Consider the following 14,978-nt stretch of genomic DNA (forward strand, 5'->3'; position numbering starts at 1 on the left):
ACATGCTACAGGCTGCGGCTCACCATGCTACAGGCTACGGCTACATGCTACATGCTGTGGCTCACGTCAGTGCTGCACCATGCTACATGCTACGGCTACATGCTACAGGCTGCGGCTCACCATGCTACAGGCTACGGCTACATGCTACATGCTGTGGCTCACGTCAGTGCTGCACCACTCCTGCATCATGGTGATGATGTGCGTCAGCTTCATCTGCAGGGTGAAGGCCGCCTCCCACTCCGGCTCCATCTCGATGTGTTGGCCCACCTGTCTCACCACCGGGTCCATGCCCTGCAGGGACACGCAGGTGCAGTGAGGGGTGTGCCCCACCTGAAGCTCCTCCTCCTGGCTGCAGCTTACCTGCATGCACCTGAGCAGGTCCAGGAAGGTTTCGAAGCCGTCCAGGAACTTGGTTCTGAGCTGCTGGCTCCACTGTGGGGGCGGGGAGATCAGGACGTACCTGCAGACACAGCGCACCTGGTGAAGGGCCTGGGTGGGGGGGAATACCAGGTACCGGGCCGGACCGGGCCTTACTTCAGGTCTCCGATGAGGCTCTGGACCCGGCCGAACTTGAAGGCTTGCTGGGCGGTGTAGCGGTCGAACTGGAAGCGTCCCTGAGCGTCGCGGTGGCGAAGCTGATCCACAAAGGTTCTGATGATGGTCATCATCAGGTTCTCCTCCACCATCAGCATCCGGGCCTGCAGGTACACACAGCCACTCCTGAACCGGCCCACTTCCTGATGCCAGCAGTGGGTGCACTCCAACAGGTGAGAACAGGTGAGCATAGGCTCCGCCTCCTGCCTCTGAGACTCTCTACGCCTAAGCCGGCTCTCTGGAGCTAAAGGAGCAGCTTCCTGGAACAGGAACTTCCTGTTTCCTTAACGCTAACGGTAGCTAAGCCAACTGTGGCTAAAGGCTACAGATCTCTGAAGCCTTCATGCTTTACATTATTAATTTATTGATCACTGCAAATAGATAATCAATTATCCTCAAAAGCTATTGATTTCTCATTCAGTCACCACTAATAAACATCGTTTCCTCAAAGTAAAGTTCTGTCGTTTGCTTAGTGAACTTATTTAATAAGTTTAATCAGATGTAGACTTAATTTTAAACATGGCCACTAGAGGGCGCCAGTGAGCCGGTTCAGACCGTGAACTGGTTCCAGTCCAGACTGCATTCCTCCAGTCTTCCAGTCAGTTTCTAGATGAACAGTTGACCTCTGACCTTGCCCTCCTGGTGGTGTTGGACCAGAACCCACCTCAGCTCAGCTCAGCAGAACTGGGTCAGTACCGCCAGGGAACCAGGAACTCACCAGCGAGGGAACAGTGAAGATCTGCACCGACAGGTCGGTGATTGAGAACTGCCGGTCGTGGTCGTCTCTGATGAAGTCGCTCTGCAAGCGCTCATAGTTCTGGGGTTGGGGGTCAGGGGTCGGAGGGGACAGAGAGAGAGCGGTGTTGGGGCAGCAGAAGAAGAAGAGCTACTCACCAGGGTCGGCACAGTGAACAGCTGCACCGACAGCGCCGTCACCGACACCAAGCGGTCGTGGTCGTCCTCCATGAAATCTGTCTGCAGCCGTCTGTAGTTCTACAGGGGGACAGGTCACCTCTGGGTCAGAGGTCAGCCCCCAACACATTCTGCTGTTACCAGGGAGCCAATCAGAGTGTGGCTGCCATCAGTTGGATCTGCTGACCTCTGACCTGCAGCACGAACCGGTTCTACTGGTTCAGTTCAATGGTGATCAGAACCAGAACCGGGTCAGAACCAGAGGTCACACTGACCTATGAGACTGGTCTGGATCTAAACCTGGACCCGGTTCTGGACCCGTTTCTCAACTCAGGCACAGATGAATTGTGCCCTGGTTCTAACAACTGGACCGGACCAGTTCTGCTTGCAGTCCGGTTCAGATTGGGTCAGGTCAGGTGGGTTCTGCATGTGGTCAAGTCTGTCTGGTCCATCGGGTCCGGTTACCTTGGCAAACCGGATGGCGAACAGCTTCTTGAACTTGCGGTCCATCAGCAGGCTGTTCATGAGCAGCTGGTGGTAAACATTCCGGGCTCCTGGACACAGTCAGAACCATCAGAACCCGCCAGGTCCGGCGCCCACCCCTGCCTGTGAACTCTGACCTTTCCACATCTTGGAGTCGTTCAGCATCAGGCGGTCCACCAGTGAGGAGTTCTCGCCCTCTGGACCAGGTCGCAGCCCCACCTGGCACAGGATCCTCCTCAGGCCGTCTGCAAGAGCCACAGTGAGCAGAGCCGCGCCCCAGGGCATCGTGGGTAACGCTACGGTACGCGACGCCCCGGGGCATCGTGGGTAACGCTACGCGACGCCCCGGGGCATCGTGGGTAACGCTACGCGACGCCCCGGGGCATCGTGGGTAACGCTACGCGACGCCCCGGGGCATCGTGGGTAACGCTACGGTACGCGACGCCCCGGGGCATCGTGGGTAACGCTACGGTACGCGACGCCCCGGGGCATCGTGGGTAACGCTACGGTACGCGACGCCCCGGGGCATCGTGGGTAACGCTACGCGACGCCCCGGGGCGTCGTGGGTAACGCTACGGTACGCCCCAGGGCGTCGTGGGTAACGCTACGGTACGCCCCAGGGCGTCGTGGGTAACGCTACGGTACGCCCCAGGGCGTCGTGGGTAACGCTAAACCCCGCGGCATCGTGGGTAACGCTAAACCCTGCGGCATCGTGGGTAACGCTACACGACGTCCCGGGGCATCGTGGGTAACGCTACGGTACGCGACGCCCCGGGGCATCGTGGGTAACGCTACGGTACGCGACGCCCCGGGGCATCGTGGGTAATGCTACGCTACGCCCCGCGGCATCGTGGGTAACGCTAAACCCCGCGGCATCGTGGGTAACGCTAAACCCTGCGGCATCGTGGGTAACGCTACACGACGCCCGGAGGCATCATGGGTAACGCTACATGACGTCCCGGGGCATCATGGGTAATGCTACGCTATGCCCCGGGGCTCGTGGGTAACGCTACACGACGCCCTGAGGCATCATGGGTAATGCTACGCTACGCCCCGCGGCATCGTGGGTAACGCTACATGACGTCCCGGGGCATCATGGGTAACGAGGCTGAGACGTACCAGAGTACTGGATGATCTGGCCCAGCCAGCCGAGAGCCTTCAGAGCGAAGCACTGATGAGCCACCAGCGCCGAGTGCATCACCTGGACCCGCAGGGGCTTGGACTGCCGGCTGGTGCTCCTCTGAGGGGCAGAGGTCAGGGGTCAGAGGTAAGGGACAAACTCTGGCTCCGCCCACACAGCTGTCTGCAGCTCACCACGATGACCGCCTTCGCCTGTTCACAGAACTGATGATCCCCGAACCGGACTGACTTCCTGCCCTGCAGAGACAGAGAGGGTCACAATCAGAGGTCACGCTGACCTACGAGACCCATTTGGATCTAAACCCGGACCCGGTTCTGGGCCCGGACCAGAACTAGTCCAGGTGTTGTACTGACGTCTCTGTCCACGGTGGTGGCGAAGCTGACGGCTTCCTTCTGGCTGCAGTTGACGGCTTTCTGCAGCGTGTAGATGACCTGCTCATAGGTGTGGACTTCATCATTAAACAGCATGCAGTAGTAGCTGTCGCTCCGCTGCCTGGAGGGGGGCAGGAGGGGGCAGGAGGGGCAGACAGAGACACTCAGAATAGCAACGCGCCACTCTGCTGCTGCTAAAGCTAACCTTATTTATGAAGCAGGTATCGACAGAGCTGTGCCTGACTACAGGAGGCTGGTACAGCTAGCAATCCCACAATGCACTGCAAACCTTCTCTCCCCTGACCCAACTCCCAGCAGCCAGCTGGTCCTCTTCTGACGTGCTTATCAAAATATTCACTAAGATCCAAAACGTTTGTTAATACAGAATTTAAAAAATCAACAAGGCGTGTTCAATTATTGACTAGTAATTACCGTTTCAACGAGGAGGTGTGCGATTCTGAGCGTTTCGGTTGCACTACATAAAAAATGACTCAAAGATCGACTGACCATCAGAGCTCACCAGTGATTAATAATCACTAAATAAAAACCTGATATCGTAACGGAATGAACGTTATGTTTTTGACGTAATCTCTGCTCGGCTTGTGGTTGCCACGGCAACGGGTGTGACAAAAAGTATAAAGGTCCTCATGGTTCAGAGCTGATCACCTGTTCAGCCGCTGTAGTTTCTGAACTTTCAATAAACAACAACCTTGGACTAACGACCTCGTTCGTCTGAGTTTACGTCACAACAAACATCACATAGGACAAACTTAGTTCATTTAGTATTTAACAAATAAATGGCTCCTACTGCAATAATGATATGAAATTAATACAATTAAGGTTAATTGTCTAATATTTAAAACTAGTTTGCTGCTCTCTGGCATCTCGCTTTGAGCTCAGAGTCTGAGAGGATTTTCCTCCATCAAACTTTTTTTTTTTGCCTCTTATTTAATGGAAATATTGATGTTGATGAGATTTTCTCCAAAATTAAAACCTTTTCCAACCTTAAAGCTCCACTGCTGAAAATGAGGCTCTAACATTCACAAATGACATTGAAATAAAATCCAGTCCAACATCTGCTTTGAGGTGATTCCTCTGGATCCTGCTGGAGGAAAAACATCCCAACTTCAGAAGATGAGCTTTAACCTAACAGAGCTCTGAGGTTCCTCCTGTCAGGATGAAGTTTCTCATATTGTGGTCAAAGTTCAGATCTACCATGACTGACTGACACCTGCTGGTTTACAACCAGCTTATGACTGAGAAACCAGTAAGCTACTCCCAGTGTCAGAATCTCACTGAGGAAGAAACTGGATCAGGTTGTCACTTTAATATTTCTGCTGTAACTGATGGATATTTGCATATAAAATAAGTCAACAGAGTTTAATTTACGAGTTTTATATCTTTGTGTCATGAGGAAGATCTCAGGCTGGTGGCAGAAAATGCAGATGTTGGTTTCAAAAAGTTTGGGCACCCCTGGTTTAGAGGCTAGCTGTTAGCCAAGCAGCTAATAGTTCCCCCCACAGGGTTAGCTAGCTGAACCTGGTTCGCAGTTAGCAGTCGTTTCTGAATTAGTAGCTTAACATGATTAGCATCTCAGCATTAAAAACTGTTCCAGACTGATCCATCCTGGGAGCAGCAGCAGCTCAGGTTCGGCCCAGTCTGGACCAGTCTGGCCCAGTTCGAACCACTGTGACCCAGTTTGACCTGGTCGGGACCTACGGCGGCTCCAGGCCTGCAGGCAGCTGGTCCTCCTGCTCCCAGGTCAGCAGGTCGACGGCGTACTGCAGGATGATGGAGAAGATGCTGCAGCTCCTTTCCTCCACAGCAGGGGGCAGCAGAGAGACCGGGTCCTGGAACCCAGGCAGCAGGAACACGCTGTGATTCTGAGCCCGGGCGGGTCAGAACTGATGGCCGGTCAGAACCAGGCCAGCAGCGGTCTCACCTCCTCGGTCTCCCGGTTCTGGTCGGCAGGCGTGTGGTTCTGGCAGGACGGACCGGTCTTCCAGGCCTCGGCGTCTCCACAGTCACAGAAGCCTCCGCCTCCTGACGTGGTCATCTGGGGGACAGAGAGGTCCGGTCAGCCGAGTTCTAATGGTTCTGGTTCTGAATGGACTCACCCGGTAGCGATGGTGGCGGTGGGCGCTGGCCAGGAAGCACTGCATGCACAGAACACAGGTCGGGTCGGCCGCACACTCCCTGAGAACACACCGGGTCAGAACGGGTCAGAACCTCGCCCCGGTTCTGATCCCTGAACACTGGCTTTACTGCCATCCTGTTCCAGAACCAATCTGAATAACCGGTTCACAGCTAGTGGACCAGAATCTCTGAGAACAGAACCTCGACCCAACTTCCAGAGAAACACAGAACCGGGTCTGAAAGACTCCTGATTGGTCCCAACACCAGAAAGAATGCAGACAGGTAGGACCCTACCGGACCCTACTGGACCCTCCTGATCCTCATTGTTATTCTCATTCCCAGTTATCTTACGGTGTTTTAAGGTTCCAGGTCTGTGAGGTTGAGGTTCCTGCCTCAATGCTACGGTGGCCCACAGGTTCAAGCACAAAGCTAACGGTGAAACTAGCTGCTGGCGCATGAACCATGCTAACTCCACAGAAAATGCTGCCAACGCAGGAAACAGAAGCTAAAGGGAAAATGAAACAACCACCTGATATCTGCAGTTTGTAACTTTTAGTAAGCATCTGGTTTTTTACATATCTCACCATGTTGTTAGTTTGAAAAGATCGATCTCCTCCATCTTCAACCTGAGCTGCTGTGGCCGTCTGAACAAATGCACCAAAAACAACCAATCAGAGCCAGGAGGCGGGCCTTAATGCTGTCAATCAATCTCATGTATGCTCAGTTAAATGTGCTAATGGCAGAGAAACAACCGTTTATCTGCAGTCATCAGTGGCTATGCTAACTAGCCTAGCATTTATGAGAGGTGCTGCTGTCATCAAAGGAGAGATAAGCAGCACATACGCGCGAGTGTGACTGACAGCAACTAAGACCCGCCTCCTGGCTCTGATTGGTTGCTTCTAGTTAGCACTGGGAAAAGGTGCTTGATTTTTTCATACCATATTATCAAGTCATGGTGACAGATTCAACAAAGATGTTGTAGTGGAAATTTTAAGGTTACTCTGATTATTAACTGAATCAACAGTATTATGATTCTTGTGTGAAGCATGAGATCATGAAAAAGGTTCTGAAGGCAGTTAGGGTTACAGTGAAGTCATTGACTCGTTCCTTCGTCTCTCTTGACTCCTAGTGAAGAAGATCCGTGTGCCGTCTGTGACCAAGTAGACTATCAAACTCTGAATGAATGAAACTCTCCCTATAAACTGTAACTGTGTTCGGCTCCAGGCTGTTTCTCCTGACTGATCAGTCAGCAGAGACTTCGAATAAATACCGATTAGAATATATTCTCTCTGGTTCTTTGGGTTTTGAAACAGTTTTCCCTCACTTTGTTAAAGAAAAATTTCTACAACAATGTAAAAAATATTTTTTTTATAATTCAGGTTTAAATATAAACTGGATCCATAGCAAAGAAATCCACCAGGCCAGGAGAGGGAGTCGACCAGCAGATCGGGACAGACAGGATGTGCAAAGAAAGTTGGAGGAAGGCAGAAAAGCTGCTTCACATCAACATTACAGTACAGCAACATATTTACGTTGTTGATCTTGGCGACTCCAGACTCCCCCTAGTGGACTGGAGGACTTCCGGCTGTGGAACCAGGTAGCAGTTTTATACTTGCTGTTTTGGCTATTTGCATAATTTATTCTTTATCTGCCGTTTCCTGTGTTTGCAGTGTTTCCCTGTTAGTGTGTTCAGTTAGCAGCATTAGCAACGTTAGCAGCTAGTTTCACCGGGTAACAACCTTCTCCTGTTCCTGCATCACAGAAATAGAGGAATGCATTATCAGAGAAGGCCAGATTTAGGTGAACGATAAATTGTTCCAGAAGTTATTGTGATAAACGATAATATTGCTGTTTTCAACACAATGGTAATAGCATAGTAATGCAGGAACACATTCCTGAATTTAAATTTTGATGAACATTTAACACTGAACTGGAAGACATTTTAAATATCCAAAGTAACTAAACAAAACAAAGTGAATGATGAAATGACATTTATCATCCAGTTTTGATACAAATAAAGAACTGATAAATCATGCCAATGGAAATTATTGATAGTTTCATCATGAACAGGTGAGAGGAAGTGCCCCCCTCCAGGTGACTTACCTGCAGGAGTAGGTGGGCTCCCCCACCTTGAAGACATGCCCACAGAGCGCCGCCGACCCCCCGCCCTGCTGCAGCAGCGCCAGGCCGGCCGCCGGCTCCCCCCCCAGCAGGAACCACTCCAGGGGGGCAAGGAGCAGCAGCTGGAGGGCCAGCTCCTCCCGCTGCTCCTCCCGCTGCTCCTCCCGATGCTCTGCCATGCCGCCCCCCTGGCACAGGATGCGGGGCACGTACTCAGCCAGGTGGCAGTACACCTCCTGCTGCAGGTCAGCACACGCCAGCCAGCGCTGAGGAGGAGGAAGGTCAGAGGTCAGCACCAGTAACCAATCAGGTTACTGCCAGGAAGAACAGGATAAAACCTGCAGCTGATCCAGAACAAAAACAGTTCTGATGGAAAACACATCCAGATTCCCCTCATCGGCTCCCTGTTAATTCAGATTACAATCCAGGATGTAATCAATAATCAATCAGTAATTATAATCTGGAGGACAAACTGGTTCTGTTGGGTCCAGCAGTAGAACCGTTTGCTGTCATTTTAACTTTTCGTTTCCTGTTATTTTCTCTCCATGGCAGCTCCACCTGCTCCGTGTTCTGATTGGCTGATTCCTTCCTGGAGGCGCCTGACATGATGCTGCCATCACCTAATCGCTCTCCCTGTCCTGGTATTAACCTACTTCTGTCTGTGTCTTCCAGGACCTTCTTCTCTGGGTCAGAGTCCAGATGCGGTTCTGTGTTCCAGCAGTAATCTGATTACACAATGCTGACCCGGATCCAGCCGCTCTGAGGTCATTACCGGCCGACTTCAAACCTGCAACCTCCATCTGAGACCCCAGGGTGGTCGCCAAGGTCAGGGGGTCCGACCTGACCGCAGGTGACCGCCTGACCTGACCTTTGACCTGGGTCCACCTCAAGGACTGCTCCACACCCAGAGCCCCAACCTGGAAATCGAACCAGCGACCCCCGGCACCCTGCGGGTGTCTACAGGAAGGCGTCCACAGCCACGCAGCTCGCCGTCATCATCAGCCGTTTCCATGGCAACTGTCATCTGGTCCACAGGTGAAATGGGGCACACCTGATCATGTTCGTTAACCTGTGCGTGACGTCACCAGCTGTCCAACGACCCACAACCCGCCAGAACCGACCCAGAACCCTGAATGAGAGTAAGACGCCCCGCCGCTGCTCCCGGGAAGAACACCTGGAGCTGACAGCCGCCAGGTGTGACTACAGGTGTTCCTCCAGGAGAAGCGGCGCTAGCGCCGTTAGCTTCGAGGAGATTAAGCCGAAACAGGAGCCTCAGAGGCGGCCTGGGTCCGGCGGGCCGCCCCGCAGGACGGACCGCGCCGGCCGGACCCGCAGCCTCCGGAGCCACTCACCGAGGCGGTGTCTCCGGGGGAGAAGCTCATGAAGTCGGCGCTCAGAGCGGACGGAGGATCTCTGGAAGGCTCCGCCATCTTGGCTCCTTCTCTCTGCTCGAAAACATCCGGAAGCGGAAACTGTTACGGTGGGGGAGGGACGTCGGCCAAATTTGGCCACATTAAGGCGGGGCTTATGTCAAATGGGGCGTGGCTCATTTGTTGATTTATTGATTGATTGGTTTTATAAAAACAAAGAAACTGACGAAGTGTTTTTATGACATAAATTAAGGCACTTACTGACTAAATGTTCCAAAAATAAATAATCAGAACACCAGAACCACAGCCTTCCGGACTGGAACCGGACCAGAACCACAGCCTTCCGGACTGGAACCGGACCAGAACCACAGCCTTCCGGACTGGAACCGGACCAGAACCACAGCCTTCCGGACTGGAACCGGACCAGAACCACAGCCTTCTGGACTGGACTTCTCCACCTTCCTATATGATCTCCAGGTGTTTCCTGCAGGCAGGTGTGGTGCATCATGGGACATTTAGAAGCTGTTGTGCTCTCAGATGGCTGCTGAACATATTTCAGGAGAAACACCAGAGCAGCTGAAGGCCATTGATGTCATGGTGGCCGTGCCTGAAGCATTACCTCATAAGTCAAACTTCAAAACATGCTTCATTATGTGGTATTTTCTTCATTCTGTCTTTATTGGTCATTTGAAATCAAGAACATTTGAGCCAGTAAGTCCACATGGACCTTTGTGGTTCATCAGGAAGTCCATAAATATCTCCTCAGGTCATAGACTAGATACCAGGTTCAAGCTGGTATCAAATGATCTTAGTCTCTTCAAACAAAGTCATTCCTGATCTGGAGCAGCTGCTGGACCAGAGATCGAAGCTCCTTCAGCTCTGTCTGAATGGCCTGGAGCTCCTGTTGCAGGTTCTTGGGATCCTGGACCTGCTGATTCTGTCTCTCTAGGCTCTCCTGGCCCTGGTTGCGGTGTTTTTTTGGTCCTTGAAGCTTCTGTTCCTGAGGTGTCTGAGACTCTTGGATGGGGAGGACTTGAAGCTCATGGTTCTCCTGGACCTGAAGCACTTGGTTCTGCAGGTGTTGTTCTGTTGGGAATCTGCCAGAGAGACTGGAGGTCAGACTTGCTGCTTAGTTTAGCACTGACCTGTTCTGTGTGTCCTGGCGTTCTCACCTTGAACTGCAGGCTGTCTCCACGTCCCTCTGAAGAACCAGGAACTGGTCCGGAGTCTCCTGCAGGACAAGCCATCCCATCATGTCCTAGGAAGGAGGGTCATGATGTAGGAAATGTACGGATACCCACCCTAACCTGTCCTGTGACGTGTCCAAACTCATGGTGGTAACAGGAGCTTATTGAAAGGTCATCGCAGGCCTCGCCCAGTGGAGAGCAGTGCTTGGAGATGTACTGGTTGTCACAGAAACGATGGAGGCGGGGCATGGAGTCTTCCACCTGCAGGATGACAGCGGCCTGCTGCATCACAGCGTTAGCCTGGGAGTTATCATGCACCCTGAAACCACCAATAAACAAATCAACCAACGAATTAATCAATCAATCAATCAATTAATAGAAGTCAGTCAATAGCTTTTATGGTGTTGGTTTAAATGTCGTTTCAGGTCATTTAGGTTATAGTCCGTAGGTTGAGACCAGTCCAGGTGTGACCTCTGACCTCTGGAAGGTGTCAGATAGTAGTGCAATCAGCAGGTTGACACATAAGATGGAGGACGCTGCCAGGAATGTTCCACACAGCAGAGGAGCCATGATGTTGTCCACAGTTACCATGGCAGCGTACTCGTACTCGTCCACCAGAGTGATCCTGTAAAGGCTGTAGAGTAGACCTGAGACAGACTGCATGCTGGGAACGGAGGGCGTTCCTGAGAACACAACACAGTTTCTGTCACAGCAGAGCTGAACTCAGACCTTCACAAAGACAGACCCGCTGATGTTCTGACCTCCAAATATGATCCAGAAGCTGCAGGCGTAGGGGATGAAGATCTCAGCATACAGGAACAGGAAGTGCATCACATCCCCGACGATGTTCCCCAGCATGACGATGAAGGGCCCCATTAACCTGCAGAGCAGCACGGCTCAGCATCAACTGTGCTGCACATTAAACATGCTTCATCTGACAGTCTGGACCAACCCTGGAGACAGACCAAGCAGAACCAATATGGACGCTGTTCTGGGACAGTCCTGGGGCAGTTTGGGTGTCCTGCATGTGATAGACACCAGTCTACCTGATTTAGATGGCTCTAAAACCTCCTCAGCAAGTTCCTCAGAAACCTTGGAAGGATCCACTCATCTGGATGTTCAGGACACCAGAACTGGTTAACTGGTTCAGAAGGCAGTGGATAACTGGACCCTAACGGTTCACTCGGTGGTGGCTAACTGGACTAGCTTGTTTTCTTGAACCTTGTACCTCCATCCACCATGGCTTCAACTGGAGCTGCAGATGCTGGTGGCTTGCTGGAAGACTTCAACATGAGGAAGGAGAACTGTAGAACTGATCCCAGACAGAATGGTTCTGAAGCCGGTCTTCCAATTAGACCAGCGTTTCTCCACCCTGGTCCTCAGCCCCCTGCTCTGCATGTTCTAGATGAGCCTCTGTTCCAGAACAGCTGATCCAAATGACTGCAGGACCAGCAGGTACTGCAGAAACCTGTTAATCACCCAGAGATACAATCCAGGTGGCAGAAGGGAAACACCTGAAACATGGAGGACAGGGGGCCTGAGGACCAGGATGAGAAACACTGAGTTAGAGCTTTGTACCTGAAGGCTCGGACATGCTTCATGAGTCGCAGCCAGAGGAAGATGATGGAAATGGAGAAGAGGCGCAGACTGAGTGTGTGCAGGAGGACGGATGGCTGCAACACGTCGGCCAAGTGAGCGCAGAAGGAAGCCGTCAGCAGAGAGTAGACCAGCCAATCAAAGATGTTCCTGAGAGCAGGTAGGAACACCTGAATCAATCCTACTGAGAGAAACCAGGTGTGTGTGTGTGTGTGTGTGTGTGTGTTGGTACCAGCAGTCCCGGCTGTAGTTGCCCCTCATTCTCTGGATCCTCCTAGTCTGATTCAGAAGATACTGTCTCTCCTGAAACACAGACGCCACGGAGCCAGGACCGCTCCACTTAGAACAACTTCTTCCTGTGATCAACCTGTGGATTCAGAGTGACATCACGTCTCCTACCTGAGGCCACATGGGATGTGAGCAGCGCAGGTCGTCCTGGAAACGCCGCTCCATCCACCTTCGTCGCAGGTGGAGCTTCCTCCTCGACAACACAATGTCCTGGATCTCCCTGAACACCTCCTCCAGGGTCAGCAGGAGCGCCAGCACCACCAGCAGAACACGCCACCAGTCCTAGACAGATAGGTGAGACCACTTAGCGCCACACAGGTGAGACTCAGACAGGCGGTCGGCACAGACGGCTCACCTGTGGAAAGGTGTAGCGATCAGGTGAGTCTTGGCAGGCAGACATAGAAATGGCCACAGTCGTCCAACAAACATTGAGCAGGAAGTTGAGGACAAGGAGAAGCCATGCCCCCAATCTGCCACAAGCAGAGAGTCATGATGTCACACCCATCAGCCAATGAGAGAGAGCATTGATCCAGGTTAACCAGTCAGTCTATCGGAAAGAGCTCACCTGCCATACAGTTTCCATTTGATCTCAATGAGTTTGAGAAAGACAGGATTCATGATGAGGTCCAGTTTACCCTCCAGAACCACAACCTGCAGCTGTTGACATCAGATGTTATTGAGACCTAGAACCAGATGTAAAACCAGAACCATTCCTTCTGGATGGCTTCCTCTGAGGGTGGGCTGTGGGGACCACAGGCCCAGCAGGGAAACCCTGACACCTCCCTCCCTAGTGACCTTCTCCGGATTCTTGTGAATGTCTTATACCTGTGCAGAGCTTTATCAAGTCCAGAAGACTCCAAAGCTTCACTCTACATCCAGTCATTCAGCCTCTGATGGTGCTGAGTTACTGGATAGTAGCCACAGCTGTTCTGAGCCAGTCTGACAGAAGCCAGGCTGCCATGCACCCTGCTGGGCCCTCTATCACCACCAGCTGACAAGGAGGGTGCCCAATGTCAAAGGCGGACAAAGAGGGAATCGAACCTGCAAACTGAGGGATGAATTCCCACCAAAGTCGCCACCATTTTGGGTCGAATCCCAGGTAATCTATAATCTCAGAGTCCGGTCTACTTACTGGGGTGGTTGGTTCACTGATTCCTGCACCTGCAACAGAGACAGTCTTTAGTTTGATGGTCTGGGTCCCACCTGACAGAGGGGGAGGCTCTTCTACCTGATGGGTCTCCAGGTGTGCCAGCCTCCTCTGGTTCAAGCAGGTTCAGGTAGAAGTACTCCTGTCTCGTCACTCTGTCCTTCACGTGGAACTGACGGATCGCCTCCTGAGCCTCAACACAACACAAATTACCACAGCAACCCCAGACCAATCAATGCTCTGTGTCAAGGGGCATGCATTAGTTACCACATGACTCATCCGACCAATCAGAGCAGAGATGCACAGCTGTCCGTCAGAGTCCTTCACCCCAGCGTTCGCTCCAAGCTCCAGTAGGACCTGAGCTGCTTCACTGCGCTCTGGAAGTAGAGGAACTGATTATGTCACTCATGATGTCATTATCTATCTATGATGTCATAATGTGATGTAATGATCACCCATGCTGGCTGCGAGCTGCAGCGGCGTCCGCTGCTTGTAGTCGGTGCAGCCGATGTTGGCGCCGGCGCGCAGCAGCAGCTTGATAGATCGGACCGCGTCGTTCTTGGCGGCATAGTGAAGAGGGGTCTGCTGGTCCAGAAAAGTCTGGGCACTCGGGTCGGCTGACAACAGAACACACAGGGCTGGTACCAGATCTTCACCACCAGAACCCCTTCCTCTACCTGGATCCACCGACCTTCCCGGTCCAGCAGGAACTGGACCATGTCCTCGTAGTCCAGGGCCGAGGCCACATGCAGCGCTGTGACTCCGAACTGATCCGAGCCCAGCGGATCCGATCCGCGGTCCAAGAAGAACCGCATCACATCTACGCTCCACGCTCTGGACACCTGAGGACACACACCTGGGTTCAGCTGCACAGCTCAGTACCGCAGACGAGTAAACCAATCCACCAGGTGTGACCTCATGAAGGACAGTCTGTCCATATCTGTCTGAGCAGTTTGGGTCGGCGCCGCCTGAGATCACCTCATCCAGAAACTGGAGGTCCACCTGAGCACAAAGACACAACCTGAACACTTGGTCGGTCTCACCTGGTCAGTCTCACCTGGTCAGTCTCACCTGGTCAGTCTCCTGGTTGCTGGCTGCCAGATGTCTGAAGTGGTCCAGCAGTTTTTTGTCCAGGTGCTGCTGGAGTTTGGTAGTCCTGTCTGTCTCGTCTTCCTCTGCCAGACCTGCGTACCTGGCCTCCAGGTGAACACCTGGACATGAGAACAGAAACGTCCACCAGCCGGTCCTCAGGCATGACAAGCCCAACTCACCTGACCTCACCTGTCAACACGTTGCTTCGCTGCTTCCAGCGGCTCCGAGAATACGACCTCCACCGAGACTCGGACCGGGATGCCTCTGGACCCGGCTGGACCTGCAGAGATCAGAACCAGAACCAGATCCAGTCTAGATGGACTAACCTGCTGATGGACCTGGTCGGTCCGGGTTCTGCCATTTGACTCCATTCCCCCTGGTGGACCAGTCCAAGTCTCCTCCTGTCCTCCCAGTCGTTCCTCTGCTTGTCTTTGGGCTAAGGACCGACGGGTCGGCTGGTGCTTATCAACGGCTCAAAGGTTTGGTCTTATCAGAAGGTGGAGGACGGACGCCAGGGCGGGGACAATTTCTCTGAGACAC

At 52.7% G+C, this 14,978-nt stretch overlaps 2 protein-coding genes across 7 annotated transcripts in view; both read right to left on the bottom strand.

Moving 5' to 3' along the window:
- Positions 1-9,225, bottom strand: part of ubr2 (ubiquitin protein ligase E3 component n-recognin 2) — a 27,279-nt gene extending 18,054 nt beyond the window's left edge. Inside the window, exons 1-14 of one of the 3 annotated variants that reach the window (XM_015023545.1) lie at positions 9,111-9,219; positions 7,741-8,024; positions 5,619-5,697; positions 5,444-5,557; positions 5,221-5,351; positions 3,484-3,622; positions 3,304-3,366; positions 3,109-3,229; positions 2,127-2,234; positions 1,972-2,060; positions 1,313-1,411; positions 535-698; positions 361-460; positions 163-291 (exon numbers count right to left, since the gene is read on the bottom strand). In XM_015023545.1, the coding sequence (XP_014879031.1) occupies positions 163-291; positions 361-460; positions 535-698; positions 1,313-1,411; positions 1,972-2,060; positions 2,127-2,234; positions 3,109-3,229; positions 3,304-3,366; positions 3,484-3,622; positions 5,221-5,351; positions 5,444-5,557; positions 5,619-5,697; positions 7,741-8,024; positions 9,111-9,188 (1,698 nt within the window). In that variant the 5' untranslated portion in view covers positions 9,189-9,219. Of the gene's footprint in view, positions 1-162; positions 292-360; positions 461-534; positions 699-784; positions 1,412-1,488; positions 1,588-1,971; positions 2,061-2,126; positions 2,235-3,108; positions 3,230-3,303; positions 3,367-3,483; positions 3,623-5,220; positions 5,352-5,443; positions 5,558-5,618; positions 5,698-7,740; positions 8,025-9,110 lie in introns of those variants that run through there. The other 2 variants (XM_015023546.1, XM_015023547.1) reach the window with 2 other exon arrangements.
- Positions 9,226-9,780: 555 nt separating this feature from the next.
- LOC106940733 (transient receptor potential cation channel subfamily A member 1) lies at positions 9,781-14,966 on the bottom strand. 4 transcript variants are annotated; one of them, XM_015023541.1, is made up of 18 exons: positions 14,765-14,966; positions 14,628-14,718; positions 14,262-14,557; positions 14,038-14,188; positions 13,802-13,963; positions 13,614-13,723; positions 13,428-13,539; positions 13,332-13,360; positions 12,765-12,856; positions 12,555-12,669; positions 12,311-12,481; positions 12,144-12,214; positions 11,894-12,061; positions 11,077-11,195; positions 10,794-10,998; positions 10,430-10,634; positions 10,301-10,359; positions 9,781-10,225 (listed from the first exon to the last, which is right to left on the bottom strand). In XM_015023541.1, exons 4-18 carry the CDS (start codon positions 14,159-14,161, stop codon positions 9,946-9,948), a joined length of 2,022 nt encoding a protein of 673 aa, XP_014879027.1. In that variant the 5' UTR covers positions 14,162-14,188; positions 14,262-14,557; positions 14,628-14,718; positions 14,765-14,966; the 3' UTR covers positions 9,781-9,945. The 4 variants fall into 4 exon arrangements, with proteins under 4 accessions (XP_014879027.1, XP_014879029.1, XP_014879028.1 ...); XM_015023543.1 differs by having other exon boundaries at positions 14,262-14,718; XM_015023542.1 differs by having other exon boundaries at positions 14,628-14,966.
- Between the last annotated feature and the right edge of the window lie 12 nt (positions 14,967-14,978).

This window comes from Poecilia latipinna, unplaced genomic scaffold (assembly GCF_001443285.1).
Source record: "Poecilia latipinna isolate Pla-1442-1.1 unplaced genomic scaffold, P_latipinna-1.0 Scaffold3339, whole genome shotgun sequence".
Lineage (NCBI taxonomy): Eukaryota > Metazoa > Chordata > Actinopteri > Cyprinodontiformes > Poeciliidae > Poecilia > Poecilia latipinna.